At 40.9% G+C, this 21,820-nt stretch overlaps 1 protein-coding gene across 3 annotated transcripts in view; it reads right to left on the minus strand.

Moving 5' to 3' along the window:
• Positions 1 to 20,371, minus strand: part of SYK (spleen associated tyrosine kinase) — a 56,724-nt gene extending 36,353 nt beyond the window's left edge. For 2 of the 3 annotated variants that reach the window (XM_010399983.4, XM_010399981.4), the window contains exons 1-3: positions 20,272 to 20,371; positions 2,959 to 3,411; positions 1,362 to 1,522 (exon numbers count right to left, since the gene is read on the minus strand). In XM_010399983.4, coding sequence (XP_010398285.1) covers positions 1,362 to 1,522; positions 2,959 to 3,372 — 575 coding nt within the window. In that variant the 5' untranslated portion in view covers positions 3,373 to 3,411; positions 20,272 to 20,371. The other variant, XM_019286234.3, reaches the window with a different exon arrangement.
• Between the last annotated feature and the right edge of the window lie 1,449 nt (positions 20,372 to 21,820).

The following is a 21,820-nucleotide window of genomic DNA, read 5'->3' on the forward strand; positions in this document are numbered from 1 at the left end:
AAATCCTCTAAACCCTATGCAATAGGACGACATCTATGGCTCCACAAATCTTTGTAACTTTTATAACAGTTTTTTTATTAGAATTATGAGTTTGTAATGTAATGTAATGAGTTTATTACATGTTTTTGCTACACATGGCAGAAAAAGCAACTGGGTAAATGAACCTCTGGATGTGATCCCCGCCAATCGGGAATATGATGCTGAAAATAGGCATGTGGGGCAACTTGGGTGAGAGTGGCTACGAAACACAAAAGGTTCAAGGACTGAGGGAAGGAAAGAGAGTTCAAGAAATGAGATGTCACTACAGTCAAAGCATTTGTGGTTAAGACCTCATAGGAATTCACTCTACGGGAAACATTTAAAGGAATTATTGGTTCCTGTCAACTAAGACTGAAACATGGAAATTTTCAAGGGTTGCACACACAACAGCAATTAGTATGGCACAATTATGGAAAATCAGGAAAGTGAAAGAGTTGGTACTGAAGAAGCACGTCCTTCCTGCACTTCGCTTGTGGGGTTTCACTTTGGACTGGCTCTAAAACAACCAAAGAAGGCTGAGTGCTGAAGAAGACTACATAGGTAGGTGATGAAATTTCCCTCAGAAATTACATAGCTCTAAGTGATCCTTACTTGGCCATGACTTTTAAGCTTAATTTTCTATCATTATATCAATGCTTTCTGGGTGGGGGGTGGGAATGACAAAAGATGGCTCTGTTAAAACACTGATACTTTTCAAATAAGGATTTTCCAAAAAAACCTCCTTTTTGTTAGAAGACTTTGGGTCTGGTCCTCACAAGATGACAGCTGTCAGTCACTATCCTAATGACACATTTGTGCTCAGAAAACAAAAGATCATCAGGCTGGGTAAATGCAGAGGGTAAGCAATAGACATAAAATAGTGCTGTCGAGGTAGAAGCAATTCATTCTGTTGTTTAACTAGAAAACAAATTACCACCACTGTCCCTGGGAGAACTGGGGACAGATCCCAACAGCTGCTAACACAGGCAGTTTATATATAATTGTACCAGTTTAATAAATCTCTGTACTGGGTGCAGGTCGTCAGGCTTTGACAGTGAGGCTGCAAAGGCCAGTGGCTGCCCTAGGCTGGTCACAACTGGTTCCAGAAGGCCCTGGTGGACACCCCTGCAGGTGTTTCATGCTTTTGTTATAGTTTTCCATCTTTAGTTAAGTGAGGGACTTGCTTAGGGCAGGAAGCATCACGTCATGTAAATTATGCTGAACTGGGTGCCCTCGCTGTGTATGAACCACGTTTCAGGGCATAAGCTCATTTGAGATTTATTCAAGAGAACTGTACAGTAACACTGGAGGCAAACAGCAATATCACAGAAGAATGCACTCACAGAAATTTTCCATTGTTTCTTGACCCAATGAGGATACGGTGTTCTGACTCCTCCCGAGAGATCCTCCCATGGAACCATGGCATCTTCTCATGGGCTGTAGTGGCAATTAGCTTCTCCAGCTGAGGCTTCTGACTAATGATGGCTTGTTCAAGAGCATGCCCCTAGACAGCAGTAAAAAGATGGTGAAACAGTCAAACTATCTTCTGCAATAAAAGCAGAGTCTTTTGGGACTGCTTTTGGGACATCCAAAATCTGCACATACTTGTTGCAAGTGAAGAAAAGGCCCAGTAGCTGAAAAGATTTTAAACCAGAAACTAACATTTGGTAATCCAAACATCACAAAATGAGGGTTCTCCCTTTATGTCTAAGAAAAAGAAGGAAAATTAACCAGTAACTAAAAATACAGATATATCACTATTTAAACTTAAAATAAAGTCATATTATTATGCTAATGAGACATAGCTAAATAGAGTTAGTATCAGTCTGAGATTTCAAACATACCTCCAAATTACATATCCTGTGGCAGTGTACTAAAATAAACAAACATGCTTTGCACTGTTGCAGCATGTCTATGTCGAAGACATCAATGCAAATTTTCCCAGACTGTGAATTATTTAGAGTAATATTAACTTAGACACTTCTAACCCTGTCTTCAACCTACCACTTCTAAACTGGGCCCAGAATCTGAGGGCATTCCTCACTAGTTTCACCAGTTTTTAACTAAAGTTCATCAGCTTCCCTCTAGATTGAGCTCAGACTCATCAGAAAAGATACTGTGAGCATCAGCAGTTATAGAAATGTTGTGTAAGTTTCAGGCTTTCCCAGTTTGGGGATGGCTCCATATACTTTACAGTGCAGAATTCACAGGGTTATTTGCTAGCAGCAAATGAGATTAAAAATCTTGTGTTAACTTCATGAGTTCATAAAGGTAACTCATGGCATCTCAAGGTGAAACAATACTCCTTTTGCAACCTCCTATACTCGTGTTTCCATGTTAAGACTGGCTTCTTCATAGTCATTCTCAGGAAAAAATCCAACCTCTTGTCCTCCGTATGGAAAATTCCTGCTTGACCCGTGCAGCACTGAAGGTGTATAGGCAGTGGTCTGCTATGCAGAAACTGGCCTACTTCGGGAACAAGTTCTGTTTTGGACATAATCTAAATTAGCAGCACAGAAACAAGGCCAGCTAAAAGAGTAAGATGTAAAACAAGTCATCACGTCACCATGCCTGCCTGCATATGAATCTATAAAAAATCAGAATTAAAAGCAATGAAACAAACCATTTCTGATCTTGTTCATTACATGTATTAATTTTTGGTCCAAATCCGATGACATATGTTAGTGCAGAGGTAGATAAGATTATGCTAGCCCAAGACATGGTAGAAATTCTAAAGATTTAAATTTCAGGAAAACTAAACTTGTCACCAAGTTACTGCATGTACTGTGGAGAAAAAACCCTCACTGTTAAAACTCAAACTGCTATGATTTCATTGTGAAAAAACACTACCTAGCAGCAGCAATATCTGGAAAGAAACACTGAAATCTCTTTTTCTCCTAGATCAAAGACTACTTTATGGCAAGATCAGTCTGGTTTTACCTGCAAATTCCATGTTTGCTTGACATACTCTCTGATGAGGTTCTCTTTCAAATCTTCAAAGGGTCCTGTTTTGGGTTCGACGCCTGGTGGCCGATTGAAAGGTTTTCTCAGTAGACAGATGAGGCCATCCGCCTCCTCTGAGTGATAGTTAATGAGTTCAGCAGGACTGGCGTGCGACTTGCCTCCTGTGATAGCATATGAGCCACTCAGCTCCCTCTCAATTGTATAGTGGTGAACTTTCCTTCCATGGGCCAAGGATAAGGCAAAGCCCCCCAGGTAATTTCGGCTTTGGCGGAGCAAATATAGTCCATCACTTGCTCCTCCCTGCATCAGATACTCCTCGGCATCTTCACGTGTGATATTACCAAAGAAGTATGGCAAATGGTTTGCAGGGTTTGATGTGTTGGAAGCCATGGCTTTTCTTTTCCAAGTAGCAAACCTAGAATACTATATCTGAAAATACAAAGACAGAGACATGAATATCAGTAGAAAAATTAGGATAAACCAGTAAGATGGCAGTTCACATGCAGTATGTTCACAGAATCACAGAATGATTTAGGCTGGAAAAGACCTCTAAGATCACTGAGTCCAGACTTCAAACAATCACTACCTTGCCTACAAGACCATGGCACTAAGTGCTCTCTCCAGTTGTTTCTTGAACACCTCCAGGGATGGTGACTCTGTCACCTCCTTGGGCAAAGCATTCCAATGTTTAACAACCCTTTCTGCAAGGAAATTCCTCCTGATGTCCAACCTGAACCTCCCCTGGCATAGCTTGAGGCTATTTTGGTAATGCATTTGGTGGTGATACATATGTTGACAATTTAAGAAATTATTTTAAACTGAAGATCGCATTTTTATTTTTATCTTGTTAGACATTGTCTGTCTAAATCCCAGCAGCTCTTTTCCCACTTCCCAGCATCTTGGCTAGAAGTGGACAAAAGGATCAGTTTCTGCTTCTATTGCTGTAAAGCACATAGGAATTAAAATATGAGCCCTTCACAATAAAATGAAGCATAGTTTTAGGAAAGCAATCTGTGGAATCAGCATTAAACAATTCAGGTTGTGTGGGAACAGAGTTAACAGCCCATTTATCTTGTAGCTGGCGAAAGTATGCAATGGAGGTAAAGAGCAGAAAACTTTATGGATAACTATGTAAAAAGGGAGGGTCTATAATGCAAAGGTGTAACTAAGGAGTGGGAGTCTTAATGTAGGGCCTTTTGGCACACAGCACTTTGGACTGACACCTTCCCTGGCAGTCCTGCAGCAGGCAGTGCTGTTTGTACCTACTGCTTAGTTCATCTATGATCCATCAGTGAATCATAGCTGATCTGCTATCACTTGTGCTTTTGTCAAAAAACAGTAGATAAACACCTGTGCTACGGCTGTGAATAAGGGAAGGTTTGGTTTGGGGAGGAAAAGAGTGAGAGGAACACAAATCAACAAGGCTCACAGTATAGAAAACTAGACAGGGCACAGTCATGACAAACCACACGCTGTGCAGATCTTCTGGTTTTCTCCCACCTTCCCAAATAAGGGAGATACCAAAGTTGCAAAGATATTGTAACCCTACAAAACAGAGCTCTGTGCAGCATGTTATTTATTACTCTTGTGATCTGCAACTAAAAGTTACTGGTTTAAGTTCCCATACTAACCTAGTAACACAACTTGCACTTGTTAATTGCAAAAGGAAGCCGTATCTGAAGGGGCAGAATGTGGTCCTTAGTAAGTCACCACCAAGCATTGATTCCACATAAAATACTATGCAAAATGACCTTTCTGACTGTACCAGACAAAGCTTTCCTCAAATGGAATAGGTTTATCCAGTAACCCAATGCAGCACCAGAGGATTGCAATTGATAGTACAATGTCCATTTGGAGGCCAGTTAACAGTGTTGTAACCCAGGGTCAGGATTGGGGTCAATATTTAAGATTTTCATTGAGGTGCTGGACAGTGGGGAGAGCACAGTCCCAGCAAGTTCACAAATAATACAAAACACAGCAGTGGCTAAAACATCACAGGGCTGTGATGCCATTCAAAGGGACCTGAAAAGGCTAAAAAATTCAAATGAAAGGAATTTAATGAAGCTCAACAAGTGGAAACATCCTGTGGAGCAGAGTTTTTGCCCCTTTTGGATCATCTGCCTTCCTGGCTAGGTGGTGTCTCACACCCTTGTGATGTCACCACAGAAGGGCTGTGACAGCCTGTGACCATGATGTTTTTCAGCAGGGTCTGGCTGCCCACAGTTTGTCCAGGGCCCCTGCAGGTCACCATCAGGATGCCCGGCTTGCTCTATCAGCTTTGGCATAGGGGACAGCAGCAGGTTGGGGCACTGCACACGGGCAGCCCCTGCTGGTGCTTCCCTTCCCCTGCCCAGTGCTGTGGGTTCCACAGGAGCCTGTCCTGCGACAGTGGGTGCAAGAGTGCCAGTGCACTGGTAGCAGGGAATACCCCCAGAACGTTCCTCTTTCTTCCCTGGCTGCCTCCTCCAGGTACACTGCTCTAACCTGGTGGTGATTGGGGAAGGGTATGGGGGCTTAGGGTTGTGGGTATACAGGCTCTTCCCCTCCTCACGTCTTGCCAGAGTCTACCATATGTATATCTCTCTTGGCAGGACAGCATCAGGCACCTAGGAAGGCACAGGGGAGAACAACTCTGCTGCAAAGAACAGCGGCGTGGGCCAGACACCCCAGGCAGGGCTGCAGTCAGTCTCTTCCTGTGTGAGACAATGAGAGGAAAAGGCCTCGAGTAGTACTGGGGAGGTTTAGATCAGATACCAGCAAATATTTCTTCACTGAGGAGGTTAACAAGTACTGGAACAGGTTGCCCAGGGAAGTGGTTAAGTTACCATCCCTGAAGGAATTTAAAGACCTACAGACTGGTGGTTAGGGACATGGTTTTGTAGTTGATTGGGAAGTGTTAGGTTTACAGTTGGACTTGATCTCAAAAGTTCTTCTCCATCTTAAATGTTTCTATGACTCTTTGATTCTATTACTCTGAAAGTCTTTACAAATATGTATGTTTTGAATGCTCTAGTTCCTGTTTCCTTCACTCCTGCTTGCTTGTTTCCCTCACATGCTCCCATGTAATTTTTTTTCACTCCACTAAGCATCACATATACTGCTGGTTAGGAGATGAACATACATCACCCACCTCTAGCAAAGTGGTCCTGAAGGCAGGCACCAAGTCTTCAACACTACTTTCAGGAAAGATGGAAGAAAACTTATTTACTACTAGGTTTTTAGTAAGGCAAGAATTTGGATGCATGACTGATCGACACTGGCTCTTCACCAGCACTGTACCACTTGGAGAGAAGGACAAAATAATACCATAATGCGTCTCATGCCAAGAATGGTACTGCACTGCAGTGCCTGCTCAAAACACCTCAGTAATGTAGTGAACAAATATCAAACTGAAAAATACCACCACACTCTTCATCTGTAGAAATTTATTTTCATAAATGTATTCCATTAAAGTTCATTTTTGCCATACTTCTAGTTTCGGACTTAAAATAATGTTAGGATCTAAAAAAGATAAAGAACTTAAGAATGAAAATAACAGCTAATAAAATAAAAGTGGGGTGGGGGACAGCGTTAGAGGGGATAAACTCATCATCCCTGGCTACAAAAACCTTTATGGCTACCAAAATTTAAATTTGCTTTGTCTACCATGTATTTCAGATCAGGCTACTCCTCAGAGTATTGTTTTGTGTCAGATTAATCTCAGTATTTTCTACAGAAGCTTCAGGATGATTTGCCCAGAAAAAGTTCTTAAAAGAGAAGGGGAAAAAAAATCCACTGATTGCAATTTAGATCAAATGTCAGTGATAGAATTAGTGAGGGACTGTCTTAAATCTTCAGAATGAGAGGGCCTGCTATACAGGAAGTTTCTAAAATAGAAGAATATTTCTCAATTATGGAAAGAACAGCAGCAGGATTCTTATGATCTCTTAGATTTCATGAATTATTTATAACTGTTTCAGCAAACAATGACCTACATTGCCAACAGGCAAAACAGGTTACAGCTGGTAGATTTCAAGCAAAGTTTCTCTACCCCACGCTCTTATATGTGAAGAATATTCAGTGTTTAGCAACGGCAGGAAATGTTTAGACTGATGCAACATCTGGCCATGAACAGAGCCAAATAAACACACAAACTTTATATAATGGTTAAAATCTTCTTTCTGAATTTTAGATGGCTGCTCTCTTTGGTCTGAATTTCAAAATCTTGCCTTTTTTCTGGGAGTGTAATACCCTTCTAGGATCAGTAATGGACCAGAAGAAAATGTTTGAATTCAGAGTCTTCTCCTCCTCTAAGTTTTTCCAGGTGCACAGGTAGTGCTGTGTTTTTCCAGCCAGTGGAGTTACAAACATAAAGCTGTAAAACGGAGATTAGGCCCCCTAAGGGCTGAATTTAAGGCTTTACATTTAAGAGTGCTGAAGGAAGTGCGGCTGGCTACCCAAGAGAGGAGCTTGAGCATAACAGCAAAAGAGGGTCGTAAGTGCAACTCTCCCCCTAGTCGTTAATTTGACTTTTAAGGAAGCTACAAAAACATGCAAATATTAGGCTGATCCTACATGAAAGAAAAAATATTACGCAAATACATAAGAAAATTAGGTACCCACTTCCCCTCAGGCAGCTTCCTCATCACCTCAGCAGGGTACTCCAGACATACCATGAGCGTTTAGTTTCTCACACGATTCATGCATAGTAGGAAGCGAAGCATTCTCTCAAAACAGATGAGCAAAACTCAGGAAAACTCACCTGGAAGGTGTTAGAAAAAACCTGTGCTAGCCATACTACTACCCTCAGCTTAATTCTATTTGATCTCACATTTAGACAAGGATAAAGGGAGAGTAATTGCTGTATTGAAAGTTTGCCTACCAAAGAGTATAATATTAGTGAGGTACTGATCTCCACTCTAATAAAAGAAAAAATACAAATAGGAGTATGAATCTTTCTAAAAAGACCAAACAGCAATGTGGAGGGAGACTTAGGGATTTATGATTGATTAGTTTACTCCTCCATGGGTAAAATGACTGAAATATGACAGATCAAAAGCCATGTAGTGGTGAAGCAGTGTTACAAAAAATGTTCCTTATTTGAACAGTTATTTTTTTATCTTTTCTTGTTTTTCAAAGCAGAATTCTGTGAGCAGGGTATGAAAGTAAAGAAGTAAGGTTTAAAGCAAATGTCTTTTGTGTGCCTACATATGTATAAGACTCACTAGACAGATACAAATGATGAAAATATGCTTACTAAAACAATTAGTTCTAGAACAGGGTAATAGTTTAAGAACCCACAGAACATCAACAGTTTTCTAGTTATACACAGAAAAACATTAATAATAAAAGAATAATATGAATCTGCATTTTTCTTAAGTTCCTATTTAATTAGGATTCTTGAAATAAAGATGCGTGCCTCTGAGAAAAGCAGCACAAGTTTTTTTAAGGTTCTTCTCTACATTTTCAACTTATGTAACACACCTGAAAGCTAAGAGGAATTCAGCATGCATAGAATTAGAAATACACATTTGATGGCGACTTGATGTACTATATCAAATATTTTAGTGGTTTCAGAGTTTAAGGAGAATCTTAAAGATATACTCCAAACTGATGTACACTTTGACATAATTACCATCAAAGTATTATAAATCCATTGTTACTGCATCACTTTTAAAGAAACCAAATTTGCAGAAGTTTAACAAAGAAAATGGATTTGAATTACTGTTCTATTCTCATTTTTGCACATTTAAAATCACCTTCCAATGTGTGTAGGCAGTGGAATGGTGGTCTTAATTGGAACATCAGATTACCTTTAAATGCCTCCTTTACCCTTCTGCATAAACATGAAGATTTAATTTCTATCCAGACCTTAGGAGTTTTTATGAGCAAATTATGCAGAAACAAAGGAAGAACACAGCAAGTGTCTAAAAGTAAGTCATTAGGGCAGGAAATGAAGCAGAATATAATTTTATCTAGTAATTATAACAAAGTAGAGTTTGATCAGGACACTAGAGTGAACTTTCTGACCTACTGAAAAACATTTAAAAGCCTGTGTAATTCAACTGGTAATACTGGTGATTTTTTCAACTTTTGCAGACATGTCCAAACAATGTTCCATTCATCACACAGAAGGAGATGTAGTGTAGTACTGTCTAAAAGGGAAAAGTGACACTTATATTTCTTTGAGTTGCTGACCTTCCTCAGGGAACTGCCTTTGTTGAGTACTGATGCTTAGGGCACTGCATCTCAGCCTGCACCTACGGTGTCTCTAATCAGCTTACAGCCTACAGCAACATTTCCATCACTCATGCTTGGGCCTCCTCCACGTGTTTTCTCCAGCTTCTCCATAGAAAGTATTCCTCATGCCATCAAAAACTTACCTCTGAATTCTGCAACCTTTCACCTACGATCTAAGCTATGCTGCACTGTTTTTTGCCTTGTACTTCAAACTCCAAAAGCATGCCTTCTTTCATCTCTAAAGACTTTCCTATTATGCTCCTGGCCAGTGATGACAGACACACAAAGCATGTGTTAGTAAAAATGAAACTTGCTAAGAACTATCTCTTCAACACTGGGCTCTTTCCTTAGCGCGTCTATCTAGTAAAAATACTTGTCTTGGGCACCAAGTTCCATATTTTACTTTGTTACAGTTCAGTTTCAGAAGCATTTTCTTTCTTTCACATAGTTTTGATTTAATGTGATGCTTTTAGGATGACAATAGTGTTCCAGCTAGGGTTTTTAAACACCGAGATATATTCTGTACCATAAACATAGCTTAATTAAAATCTGTCTGGGATAAATAGGGAATGTGTTAGCTTTGGGCCCACAATATTTTTCTGATGGGGAATTCAAAACCTGGATCTAACAATATGATCAGTGAGCTTTGGGATAGTCCATTCTGTAATAGGTTCCTGTTTTATCATTATTACGAAAGTTAGTGGCCTAGGTAGCATCTTTCTGAACTTAAGAGAAAACAGTGTTTGCCCTCGTTCACGTAAATCCTCAGCATTTATAAGTAAAAAATTGCCTACTAAACAGGTGGCACTGGTATTTCATCTACTAGGTTTAGGGAAAACACCATTTATTTCCCCTCCTGTATCAAGGAGTCATTCATAAAAAGAAATGAAAAGAAATATCACAAACACACCTAAAATTATTACTAGCTTCAAAAAACAGTGATTTGAAAAATATTTTCCGACAGATTTACTTTCTGGAGTCATCTTAATCAATACTGAGGACAGATAGACAGATGTTTTTTTCTCCACTGAAACATGCCAGAAATGCCCTCATTTACTCTAAATTGCATCTGACATCCTGGTATCATCAGACTACTCCAGGCACTCTAGCTATTGAAATATTTCCTGAGGAAAAACTACTTGACCTGTCAACACAATTACTGCCCTATTACAAGGCAAACAGATGCTTAGAAAAAGCACCACAGCATTTCTGTTCTATTCAGGGCTTTTCTGTATAAGCTTCTCTACTGAGCTCATGGAGGAGCATTCATCACTAAAAAAGCTTTCCTCACTGATGCTAGGAATCTATTGTCTCTCTTATACAGTACCTTTCTTTTAGGACTGTCATGACTTTGGTAATCTTTTCACATGTCATAGCTTTCTTCTAATAAGGTTTTTCTGCCTTGATCTTTTAAAAAGCTCAGAATGCTACCGCGAAAGAAAAAAGAAAAGGCAGGTGTTTATGGGTTACAATAATTCTTTCCCTGGAAGTACAAACCCTATGATTTTCACACATATTAAAAACAAAAACAAACAACGAAACAACCTAAAACAAAACAATCTTTCTTTTTTCTTTTAGAAGAAGAAAAACCAAAACCACTTACACAAAAACATGAACATTTTTTTCTACATTCTTAATCATGCTCTGTTAGTTTTCCTACATCATCCATCATGCTCTATTAGTCATTCCCTTACCTCCTTTTCCATTCTTACACTGTCACACATGCAAACACTGCCTCTCGCTAACCATGTTTCTCGTCAAAGCAGGAATTTCAGACTTAAAATGGGTGGCATCACTTGTATGGGGAAACCTGCTCCCTTTTGGACAAAGTACTCAACTGTGATTAGTCCCTATTAAACTACCCTATAAATAATGGAACCACTGGGATGAGCTACCTCTGAAGGAACTCATTCAAGATACTGCAGGCAGACTCCTGTCTAATCTCCCATTTTCCTGCTGTGACAAGATGTGAACAAACTTTTTAACTGCTTTGAGCACAGACAGACCTTCGCCAAGATCAGCTGTGGCTCTGTAGTGACTGCAGAATAGTACAGGTATAATTGTTTCTTCCCAATGCTGGCAAAATAAAAAACAAACAAAACCCAAAAAAACCCAACCTGTGCTGGGGTGCAGTTACAAAAGCCTTGCATATATATATACTTATATACATATATATGCATGTTACCAATTTTGTTTCAAATATATATTTCCTTTCCACAACTACAGTAAAAAATAAAACTCCTTCACATACCACAGACCCTACTACGACTGCACAGAGGGAGCTGTGAAATGAACTTATAAAGTCAGTGAAAATATGTGAAGAGCAAAAAAAAAAATTATCACCCTTCCTGAAAGAAATCACTAAAATTACTAAAAAGAGCTTGAACTGCCTAGTGAATGGCCTGCATATTGGTTCAAAGTTACAGTGCCATTAAATATGACAGCACAGCATGTTTCCAAGTGGAATATATTTTCATTTTTGCAGAAGAGTTTTTACAGAGCCAGCATGAACAAAACAGTTATGGACAAGACAGTGACAGCACAGCAAAACAAAGACACATCTAACCATCACTAAATTTCCCCCTGCCCCCAAATAACTCCAAAATCTTCTTTCAAGGTTCACAACTGCCTATTGTTTTTCACAACTCGGAAAGAAGTTGCCAGACAAAGGAGATCTATCAGTGTTGTATCAACAATGGTGATTCAAAATATTCCTCTTTTTCCAGGAAGACAAAACCTGGAATATCTGTCCAATTTCCAAACAGACACAAAAAAAGTGTCTTCGGCACAGGGCCAATTATACTGTGAATTTTCACTACCATGAGAACTGAGAAAGGCTGGCTTCACTCAGAAGGATCAGGGTCCAAGTGTGGATGGATCCAGAATCCATAACTTTGTTTTTCCCTCCTTGTGACATTTTTAGCAAATTTGCTGGTAAACAAGACATCTCAGAGTTAAATTGTCATGAGTTCTAAAAGGAAGTTCTACAATCAAACAGAAGGTGCAAGAAAAGCTTCAACCATAAAGAAAAAAAAAACAAAAAACAAAAGAAAAGAAAACAAACCACAGGAGGAATTCAGCATTATTACAACAGTCTCAAAGTTTTATAGCCTTACAGGACTAAATCAAAATGCCACATTTCATTTAAAAGTTCAGATAAAGTTCACTGTGGTTTTACTAGTTGGCAGACCTGAAAGATAGTTTTACCTTACATTCCAGTATCTTCATTTAACTTTTTAAAAACCACTAATGGTTGCAGGCTGGCATTTCCAAAGCTATTATTAAGGTATGACCTCCCCTTCTTTTTTGCAGGTCTGTCTCTACTTAGTCCCAAGTCTAGAGGCTACAGATGTAGAAATTATCTCAGTATCTCAGTCATGAATATTAGCCTTCACTTATTGTTAAGCAAACAAGCCAAGAACACTCGGACCCCATTACACTCCATTCCTTTTTCAGAAATTTATTGGTCTATCTTTAGAATAGCTAAAATCTTTGCTGAATAGATGCCTCAATGGACTGGTGCCATGAGTCAGACTGGCAAAATTAGGCAGGTTCCTCTTTCAGATCAAGGTTATTTTGTCATCTGAAACAGTCTGCAGTATCCTGCTTTATGTATAAAGTACAGAAATTATTGCAGAAACAAAAATAACTTGCCTTTCATACTCCTAGAACAGGCAAGCTTCTACAAAACTGGCCAAGCCTTCTCAGTGCCATTTTTTGGAGTCTATAAAACCATACCATGTTACCTTATTTTTTGAAAATCTTCTGCCCGGAGCACAGACCAGGTAAATGTTCTGCTATAGACATGCTAAGCACCAATGGCTCATCTCCTACTGGCAATTACACTCAGAAAGAATTCACACCCACAGAGGTATGGAAGAAAGGCCAGGCACTTTCGTTTTTTGAAAGGAAGATATGCTACTAGCTCACACAGCCAGACTGCCAGCACTAAGGGTCAGTTTCCTAAAATCTATCTAACAATGAGAATTACAGAAACATAGCATTGTTCAAGTTAGAAGGGACCTTAAAGACCACATAGTTCCAACTCCCCTGTTACGGGCAGAAACACCTTTCACCAGACCAAGTTGCTCAGAGGCCCATCCAGCCTGGCCTTGAACTCTGTCAGGGATAGGGCATCCACAACTTCTCTGGGCAAGCCATTCAAGCGCCTCATAATCCTCACAGTAAAGAATTTTTAATTTAAAAGCCCTTTTGTTAGGAAAGGAATGTTTCTTTTAAAAAATACTATCGTCCAACAATTGCACCAGCTCTTCCTGCCTAGATTTTATGGGGACATGCACATCATAAAAGACAGACTGCATTGCAAAAGAGACTCTTCATAACAATTAGTGCATCAGCCCATCAGCAATCCAGAAAAGACTAAGTCCTAAGTCTGCACCTCCCTCCATATCAGCCTTTATCATCAGAACAAGAAGCACAGATAAAACTTACTTATCTTTGGTATAAAGAGAGAATTAAAGAGTCTCTTAGCAGGCAGGAACCCATTTTAGCCAGCAAACTGAAACTTAACCTCTCCTCTGACATAAAACATAGAATGTTCCAGGAACACTACACAGAGAGAGAGAGGCATGAGCCCTCTCCTCCCCTCCTGCAAAGTAAGCCCATTTGTAACACCTGGACCAAATAAATACTCTTGACAAGGCTCATTTATCACTCTGGGCAGACAGAGGATGCACCTGGCCTCAGCGTGTTCTGGGCCAATAGGCAGTATTTCCCTATCTTGCAGGACAAACTGCCAGGCTGGAAAAAACAGCTCGTAGTGAGGCCTCTTGTTTCATGGTCTGATGTTCTCTGTGCAGCATCAATGGCTACACGGCTAAATGGTCCACTGATAATTGTCACTATGGATAGCTGCTATGTCATGATAACAAAAGCCCACCTCCATTTGATGAAACTTCTCCCTTGAGAGTTGGAGGCAACTAGATTTCACACTAGCAACATCATGGCCTCAACACACCACTGCTTTCACACAGCTCTGCATCCTTTTCAGAAAGCATGTTCCAGTGGGTTTGAGTTCACTTATCCCTTACTGGGATGTTTTTCCTGCACTTCTGTGCATAGAAATAACTGCAGACCAGATCTTTGACACATTTATTGGATGATGACTGTCACACAGTTGTTCAGGGCACCTGAGGCAGCATGAGATTTCTTGCCAACTGCACCTGATAACTGAGAACAGAAAGGTTACTCAAAGCCTCCCTCAATGACCACTTCAATTCTGGGGTGTCAGAAGTGTTCAGAGCAGTGCTCTTCCACTTAATATTTATTTTAAGTAAGTCATCATTTTCACTTCACAGCATCAAGATGCTCCACTGATTTAAAAGACTGTTAATCCCATTACTCGATTTGCAAAACTAATCTTTACTTAAACATCCTGCTTGCTTTGCTAACTCTTGAGCAAAACCCTGTTGAATTCATACAAATTCTATGAAATGCAGCAATGAAATCTATCATTTTATGTCAAAGTTGACAATATTAATGCTGCTTCCTTTGCTCAACATTCCCCATATTTCAGATATTGAGCAACTTGGTCTGATAAAAAGTGTTCTTGCCCGTGGTAGTGCAGTTGGAGCTGAATGATCTTTAAGGTCCCTTCCAATTCAAACCTTTCTGTGATTCTATGATATCAAAGATTATCATCTTGACAAAGTTTTAGGTTTGAGGTTTTTTTGCGTAAAGTGAACTTCTTCATTCAAATTATCAAATTTGGTCTGAGTTTCCCAAAGTAGGAACTTACCCATAAGCAATTACATATTACACACATACCAGCTTCCTTTTCTATGTACTCTGCAAACAAAATGCTGAGAAGACTTTTTTTTCAGTTGAAGCTTTTCTGTAATGCACTTTGCAAGAAATTTAGGGGGAAATGATTGTCTTTATAGCAGATTTCTAACCTGTTTTTGAATCTAGACTAAGAAATAAACTTTTCAGACCCCTACCAAAAAAAATCAAGAAATCAATTTTGTAAAAAACATTGTAGACATTGTTTTAAACTGAGCCAACTTTGAAATGGATACTAGAATTTTTAAAAGCAGAACTACACGTTCAGCGGTCAGCAGCAACACAGATTTGTAGCATTTTAGATCCAACATCCCACGCATGGTCTCAGTCACACTGGCTTTAGCTAAGACACATACTGTCTCTCTGTACGTTCTGGATTCTACTTGTTCTATAGGCTCTGGTCTTAGAAATTTCGTGGTTTCTTCCTCTTTTTTTTTTTCCCTCCACTCATTTACTTATTTTATACAAACAGGGGGGAAAAAATACAAGAAAATCTATCCACAAAGGCAGGGATAGGCTGAGGCTGATGTGTTTAATGGGACACCTTATTCATTTTGCTGAATCTGTTGTTTAAGATAAGGATTTGTGCTATTAAAATATTTAAACAACCGCCTATTTCCTTAGTAAATATCCTACTCTAACACTTCCTGAATGTGTCTTTTCTAGTTGCCTCCAATCGCAATTGTGTTTCCTGTCAGTTTGAACTCCACCCCTAGCCTAGACACTGTCTCAGGGATTTACATGGCTGGACTTACGTACCACCATGCCAAAAGTCCTGCTTTATCAAAGCTTTTAGCACCTCACATCTTACTTCTGCTCCGTGTCAGTGCTGGAAGATTCCTTCTGCTGCCTCTTTCCATTTTTAAAGGAAGAGAAGTTGTTGTAATTTTTACAGGACAGTTTGCCCACTCAAGACACCTGGAAGTTCATATCTGTTTGGAGGAACACTATCTCAAAGTGAATGAGGACAAAACTGGAGAAATGACGGAATAGTTCTTGCTGGTAAACCAATACATTCCAACATCAGTTAATTACACACTGAGTGATAGTGAAATTGGACAAACTATGTGTAGTCATACTCCTGTATGCTGTTATTTATGTACGGTTATTTATGTTCTAATACATGTTAATTTTTCATTAGCTGCTCTGGTACCTGGTACAAAGGGAAAGCTTGCAGCATTTTGCGTATCACAGAATCATAGAGTAGCTTGGTTTGGAGGGACCTTAAAAATCATCTAGATTCAACCCCCCTGTCATGGGCAGAAACAACTTTCACGAGACCAGGTTTTCTCAGAGGGGGGCCAGCCCCAGCCTGCCCTTGAACACTTCCAGGGGCGGGGCATCCACAGCTTCCCTGGGCAAACTGTTGCAGTGCCTCACCACCCTCAGAGCAAAGAATTTCTTCCTGTAATGTAATTGAAACCTACTCAGTTTTAAGACATTCTACCTTGTCCTGTCACTACATGCTCTTAAAAAAAGTCTCTATCTTTCTTTCAGGTACTGGAAGGCTGCAATTAGGTCATCCGGAACCTTTCTCTTTTCCAGGCTCAGCACTCCCAATTCTCTTAGCCTTTGCTCATAGGAGAGGTGCTCCATCCCTCTGATCAACTTGGTGACCTTCTCTGGACTCACTCCAACAGGTCCCTGTCCTTCCTGTGCTGGGACCCCAGAGCTGGATGCAGTGTTCCAGGTGGGGTCTCACCAGAGCAGAGCAGAGGAGCACAATCCCCTCCCTCCCCTGCTGCCCACGCTGCTTTGGATGCAGCCCAGGACACGTTTGGCTCTCTGGGCTGTGAGTGCCCATGGCTGGGTCGTGTCCAGCCTCTCCCCCACCAGCACCCCCAAGTCCTTCTCCCCAGGGCTGCTCTCAATCTGTTCATCCCCAGCCTGTGCTGGTACTGGGCTTGGCCCTGACCCGGGTGTAGCACCTTGCACTTGACTTGTTGTATCTCCTAAGGTTCCCACGGCCTCACTTCTCAAGCTTGTCCAGGTCCCTCTGGATGGCATCTCATCCTTCGGGTGTCCCACCTACACCTCTCAGCTCGGTGTCATCTAAAAATTTCCTGAGCATGCACTTGATCCCTTTGTCTGTGTCATTAATGAAGATACTGAATAACACTGGTCCCAATACAGATATACTGAAGTCTCTTTATAACATTAGAATCCCTGTGAGTCTCAAAAGTATATTTACCTTTTCTTTCCTTTTTAGAAGAGCCACTCTTAAGAAGTATCACTAATCATTGTATGTAAAGGCACAGGAAGTGAAAATCTAGTTTCAAATTTGGATTGTAAAGACAAACTACAAAACTGTCTTTTATTTCTTTGAGGCAGGCGATATTTTTGTGTCAAACATGATGTTTATTTATTAATTATAATTTCCTACAGCAAATCCTAGAATTGTTTCTTTTTGGTTCAGAGGCATACAGGCTCCTTCACACTTCTTGCATTTGCAATGCTGATGTTTTCCAATCACCCCAACATGCAATAAAGAAGTCAGTGGGAATTGTTTTCTTCTGCTTAACTGTATGCCTCCACATTATCCTGGGTCATGAAATTAAAAGGTAAACAGTATTAGCTATGTACTCTTACTGCTGGAACCTTAAAATAAAATGCAAATACTAAGCAAGAGCTTTGTGATCAAATTATTTTACCACACCTCAAATAAATATTATTAACTGTGTACTGTACTATCCTATACTGTACAAAAGATTAGGGAAGGATACTACATAGCCCAAGCTTTCTTCTTCTCATGAGAGTGGCTGAAAGGCTTAAATCCAACTGCAGAAATTAATGATGTTTTTCTGTAAGAGTAGCACAGATAATAAGAACCTTTTTTGTAAAAGCATATCTAGAAATGCCAGCTGAGTCATCAGGTGAGCTGCCCTCTCCTCCTCCACCAAAATTTTCTTCTTTTGTCAAATGCAAGCAAAACTACTGTTAAACTGAACTACAAAATTGTTTCCCTAAAATGAAGTGGTATTTCACTTTTTCTTAAATTCGAAATTAAGAAGATGATACTGTAAATCCTTGCAAGATGAGAAGTTTTCATTCTTATGACTGAACCTTACTACTGACACTCACAAACACCTGCAAGTGCATCTTCAGCTTTTTAACAGATACCTTGAGTGGTACAAGTACTCTTGCCCCAGTGGAGCATCTCACTTAAGCACGTGTTTACATTTAAGCAAAAAAGAAGCAGTTTTTAGAAGTAGCTAGTGGTTTATGTTGAGCACAAAATAACAGATTAGAAAACATTTGGAACGATTTTTCTGTAACTATTACTCACATTCATAGGTAACTCTTGTATTCCTTGTAATTATGATATAAACCCTGACAAGTTCCCCTTTTCAGCTGTGCAATTCTGGAGCTAAACACATGAAACTGAAGACAGATTCTGGGGCAATCTGTGCAATGTGTACACAACAGGGGCACTGATCCAAAAGTTTATAAATCTGGAAAAAGGATGACACTACCTAGAATCTTCAGTAGATTCAGATGCAAACAGAATTTCTTACAGTTGCAGTATTTAAACCAGCAATGGCAACGGACTCATTGTTTTCTCCTAAATATTGCATTTTGAAAAGGATTAGGAAGGAAAAAAGGGTAATTTGCAAAAAAAAGAGAAAATTATTGAGAGACCATGACTTCTGATCACAATATGCATTTCAGAAGTGATTTCACCCACTTCCAGTACTTCTGCCCTAACAGATCCAGAAGAAAGGATGGGAGACTAAGGAAAATACTCTAGATTTTTTTTTTTTTTTGGTCATTGGTATCTTCAAAGTGCTTAAGACAAGCTTATAATTTCACCGTCAGTCTTCTAAACTGTTATTCTGTGCTCAACATAAACCAGTAGCTATTTCTAAAAATAAATTTGTTTTTGTCTTCCTGTGACTTCGGATCTAATTCTGCTCTTGTATCAGAATTGCAACAATATGCAAAAGGAAAAGCTGCACAGTTCACCCTTGCTTTGACAGAGTGTGAATATTTTTTAACTGAAGAAAAACCAGAACATGTCAACGTATTTCTCATGGTATTTTATAGCCGAAAGAACTATATACTTTTATCTATTTCAGCCATTTTTTAAGAATCACAGCTGATTTCAAACTCTTTAGTTCAAATATATATATCTATGACTATAATCTTTCTCCCTTATAACTGTCACAATATAAAGAACATTCAAACTTCCTTATTTATGTCTCAATGCTCAACAGTGGGATGAAGGGGGAAAAAAAAAAGTCACAGTTCCTCTAAGTGGACTGCCTCAATCTACACTGCTACACCGTATGGCCCCCAAGCCTGTACGAATACAGAGCTTTCATGCTGAAACCGGATGCATCTGTACCAGATGGCTGTGTCCATGGATTACTCTGTGAATTCAACCCAAGGACTCAGGAGATCTAAGCTTCTGTGGATGAAAAGAGCATGGAAGAAACCCAATGGAAAAGAACATTAAAAAACCTATAAACTGTTAATGCCCTAAAGAAGAATAAATTCATTTTAAAGTTGTTTTAAATAATTGTTTTACAATATATCATGTAATTTGGCCAGACTAGGACTCCACTTGCCACTCTTCTAATAGATCATTTCATCTAACAAAAATATTGTTTAACCTTGTCCAAAATAACATCATCTCAAACTAATCCAGACAGCTACAGCATAAAGTGTATGCAGCACAGTGCTAACAAAGATAACTGAATAATGATGGCAGAACACAAAACTAAGAGAAGTTTCTCTGGCACCAGACTTGTAGAATCGGTCACTTTCAGCACTTCTACTGATACAATAACCGGTTGTTTTCTTGGAAACAAAATAGGGAAGTTCGGTAAGAAACCCCGCATTTTAAAGACATTTTTTCAGGCATAAAGCTTTCACAGGCTATGCACCATTCAGACAGTAGCCCTACTTTTGTGTATACTCGGCTTTGTTTAAAACCTGCCACCAAAATAACGTCTCGAGATAAAGAAAAATCAATTTTCTTTCGCACCTAAGTTTTAGATTTAAATTTCTGAGACGCTGGGCTAGTGGTATTTATTTCTCGAAGCATTGCAATACAGGAAGGTTTCAGGCTGGTGGTGCGTTTCCAGCCGCCCGCTCCTACCCCGACACGAGTGCCCCTCTCTGCCGCCGCTCCTTGGGACTCTCTTGTGTTCCAAGCGCTACACCCTTCCTCCCACCTGCTGCTGAGCGCTCCGTCGCTCGTCTCTGCCGGCGCCCAGCCTCGACACCCCGAGCTCCCTGTGCTGGCGGCCCAGGGCCGCTACTCACCGCTCCCTCCGGGTCACTCGGCTCCGCGTCGCCGCCTCCTCCTGGGAGGCAGCCGTCGGGCGGGCGGCTTTGGCGTGCCGAGCCGCGCCGAGCCGTGCCGGGGTGCGGCTGGGAGCGGGGCTGAACCCTCCCTCAGCCCCGCCGGATCCACCGCTTCCTCGTTTTCGCTCGCAGCTGCGGCCACTTCCTCAGCGCGGTGTGGGCGAGCGCTCCCTCCTCTTCAGCGGGCGCGGCCGCCGTGCCCCCGGACCCCTCTTTCGGGCGGCGGCCTCGGCGACAGGGCCAGGCACCGGCTCCCGCGGGCGAGGGACCGTCCGTCCCGTCCGCACCCCGCGGCACGGACTGCGTGACGTGGGTGCCTTGGTGCCGCGTGACGGGGCTGTCCTCGGGACCCCGCGGTGCCGGGTCTCCTTGGGACCCTTGGTTTGGGCTCCTTGTAGCGGCGGCGTTGCCTCCCGGGCATCTGGCTTTGGAAGATGGACGTGCCGTTGGTCAGCGCCAGGCTGGGGACAGAGAATCGAAGTGTGTCAATTGCGGGCTTCTCGGAAGGGAAAAGCCAGTGTGTGCGTATTGGTGCACACACCAGTTGCGAACTGGTGAATTCTGGAATATTGAAGTTCTGTGTTCTTTGGTGCTTTGTGTGTACTACGCCGAGAAAAAGATTCAGACGGTTTCCTTTTAGAGCAGCACGGGGGCCGGCCATAGCACGGTATCACTACTGTTACATTTCGTACAAAAAAAAAATTCTCCCATATTTTGATCAAACATTTGTAGCAACTCCAGGTGTGAAGGAGATTCCAGTGTCCCAGACACTTAGCTTGAAGGAAGGTCCTTCTTCAAGGCCTCCTCAGCACCCTGTGTGACGGAGTTAATTCCTATTGGCAGATGATACTACACAGCCTAAAAGTGCCACTATCTTTTTCCCGGGACTGCTCAGGGACAAAGTGTTGCTGGTGTGGGTTATACAGGACTGATGAGTGGCACAAAGCGCCTTGGGTGAGGCCTGAGTGGGCAGGTCCCCTTCAGCGGTGACTGTGCTGCGTGACACAGTGTGGCGTCCCGTGATGGGCAGTGCTTGCAGCAGGAAAATTCACTTCCTTCTTCCCCATAATAAATGGGGATACAGGCATTCCCCATAATGAGGGATACAGGCATTATTTTCAATCAAAACACTGTCCCTCTTTCCTTATTGGAAAATGAGCTGTACACCCACCTGATATTCAGGTGAGCTGCCAAAGTTCAAATCTCTCCTATTTCATGCCAGTTAAAAAGGTCTCTGCTTTTGGTTCATTTCAATGAGACTTTTGTTAATTGCTGTAATGGTGGTGCATTTCTTACTGCAACTATGTTAGAAAAAAGATAATAACTTAGAAAACCTGATTCTTGCACCTGTTTTCATGGTATTTTTGTTTTCCTGTCAAAACCCAAGTGTGAACAGATTTGCAGGAAAAAGCTTTTGGAAAGTCATTATTGGACTATGAACTGTTTTTTAAGGGGAAGTCTCAAATTGGTGGAAAAATCACCAGTACTGCATAAGCAATTGTACTGG

Source organism: Corvus cornix, chromosome Z, assembly GCF_000738735.6.
Source record: "Corvus cornix cornix isolate S_Up_H32 chromosome Z, ASM73873v5, whole genome shotgun sequence".
In the NCBI taxonomy this organism is placed as follows: Eukaryota; Metazoa; Chordata; class Aves; order Passeriformes; family Corvidae; genus Corvus; species Corvus cornix.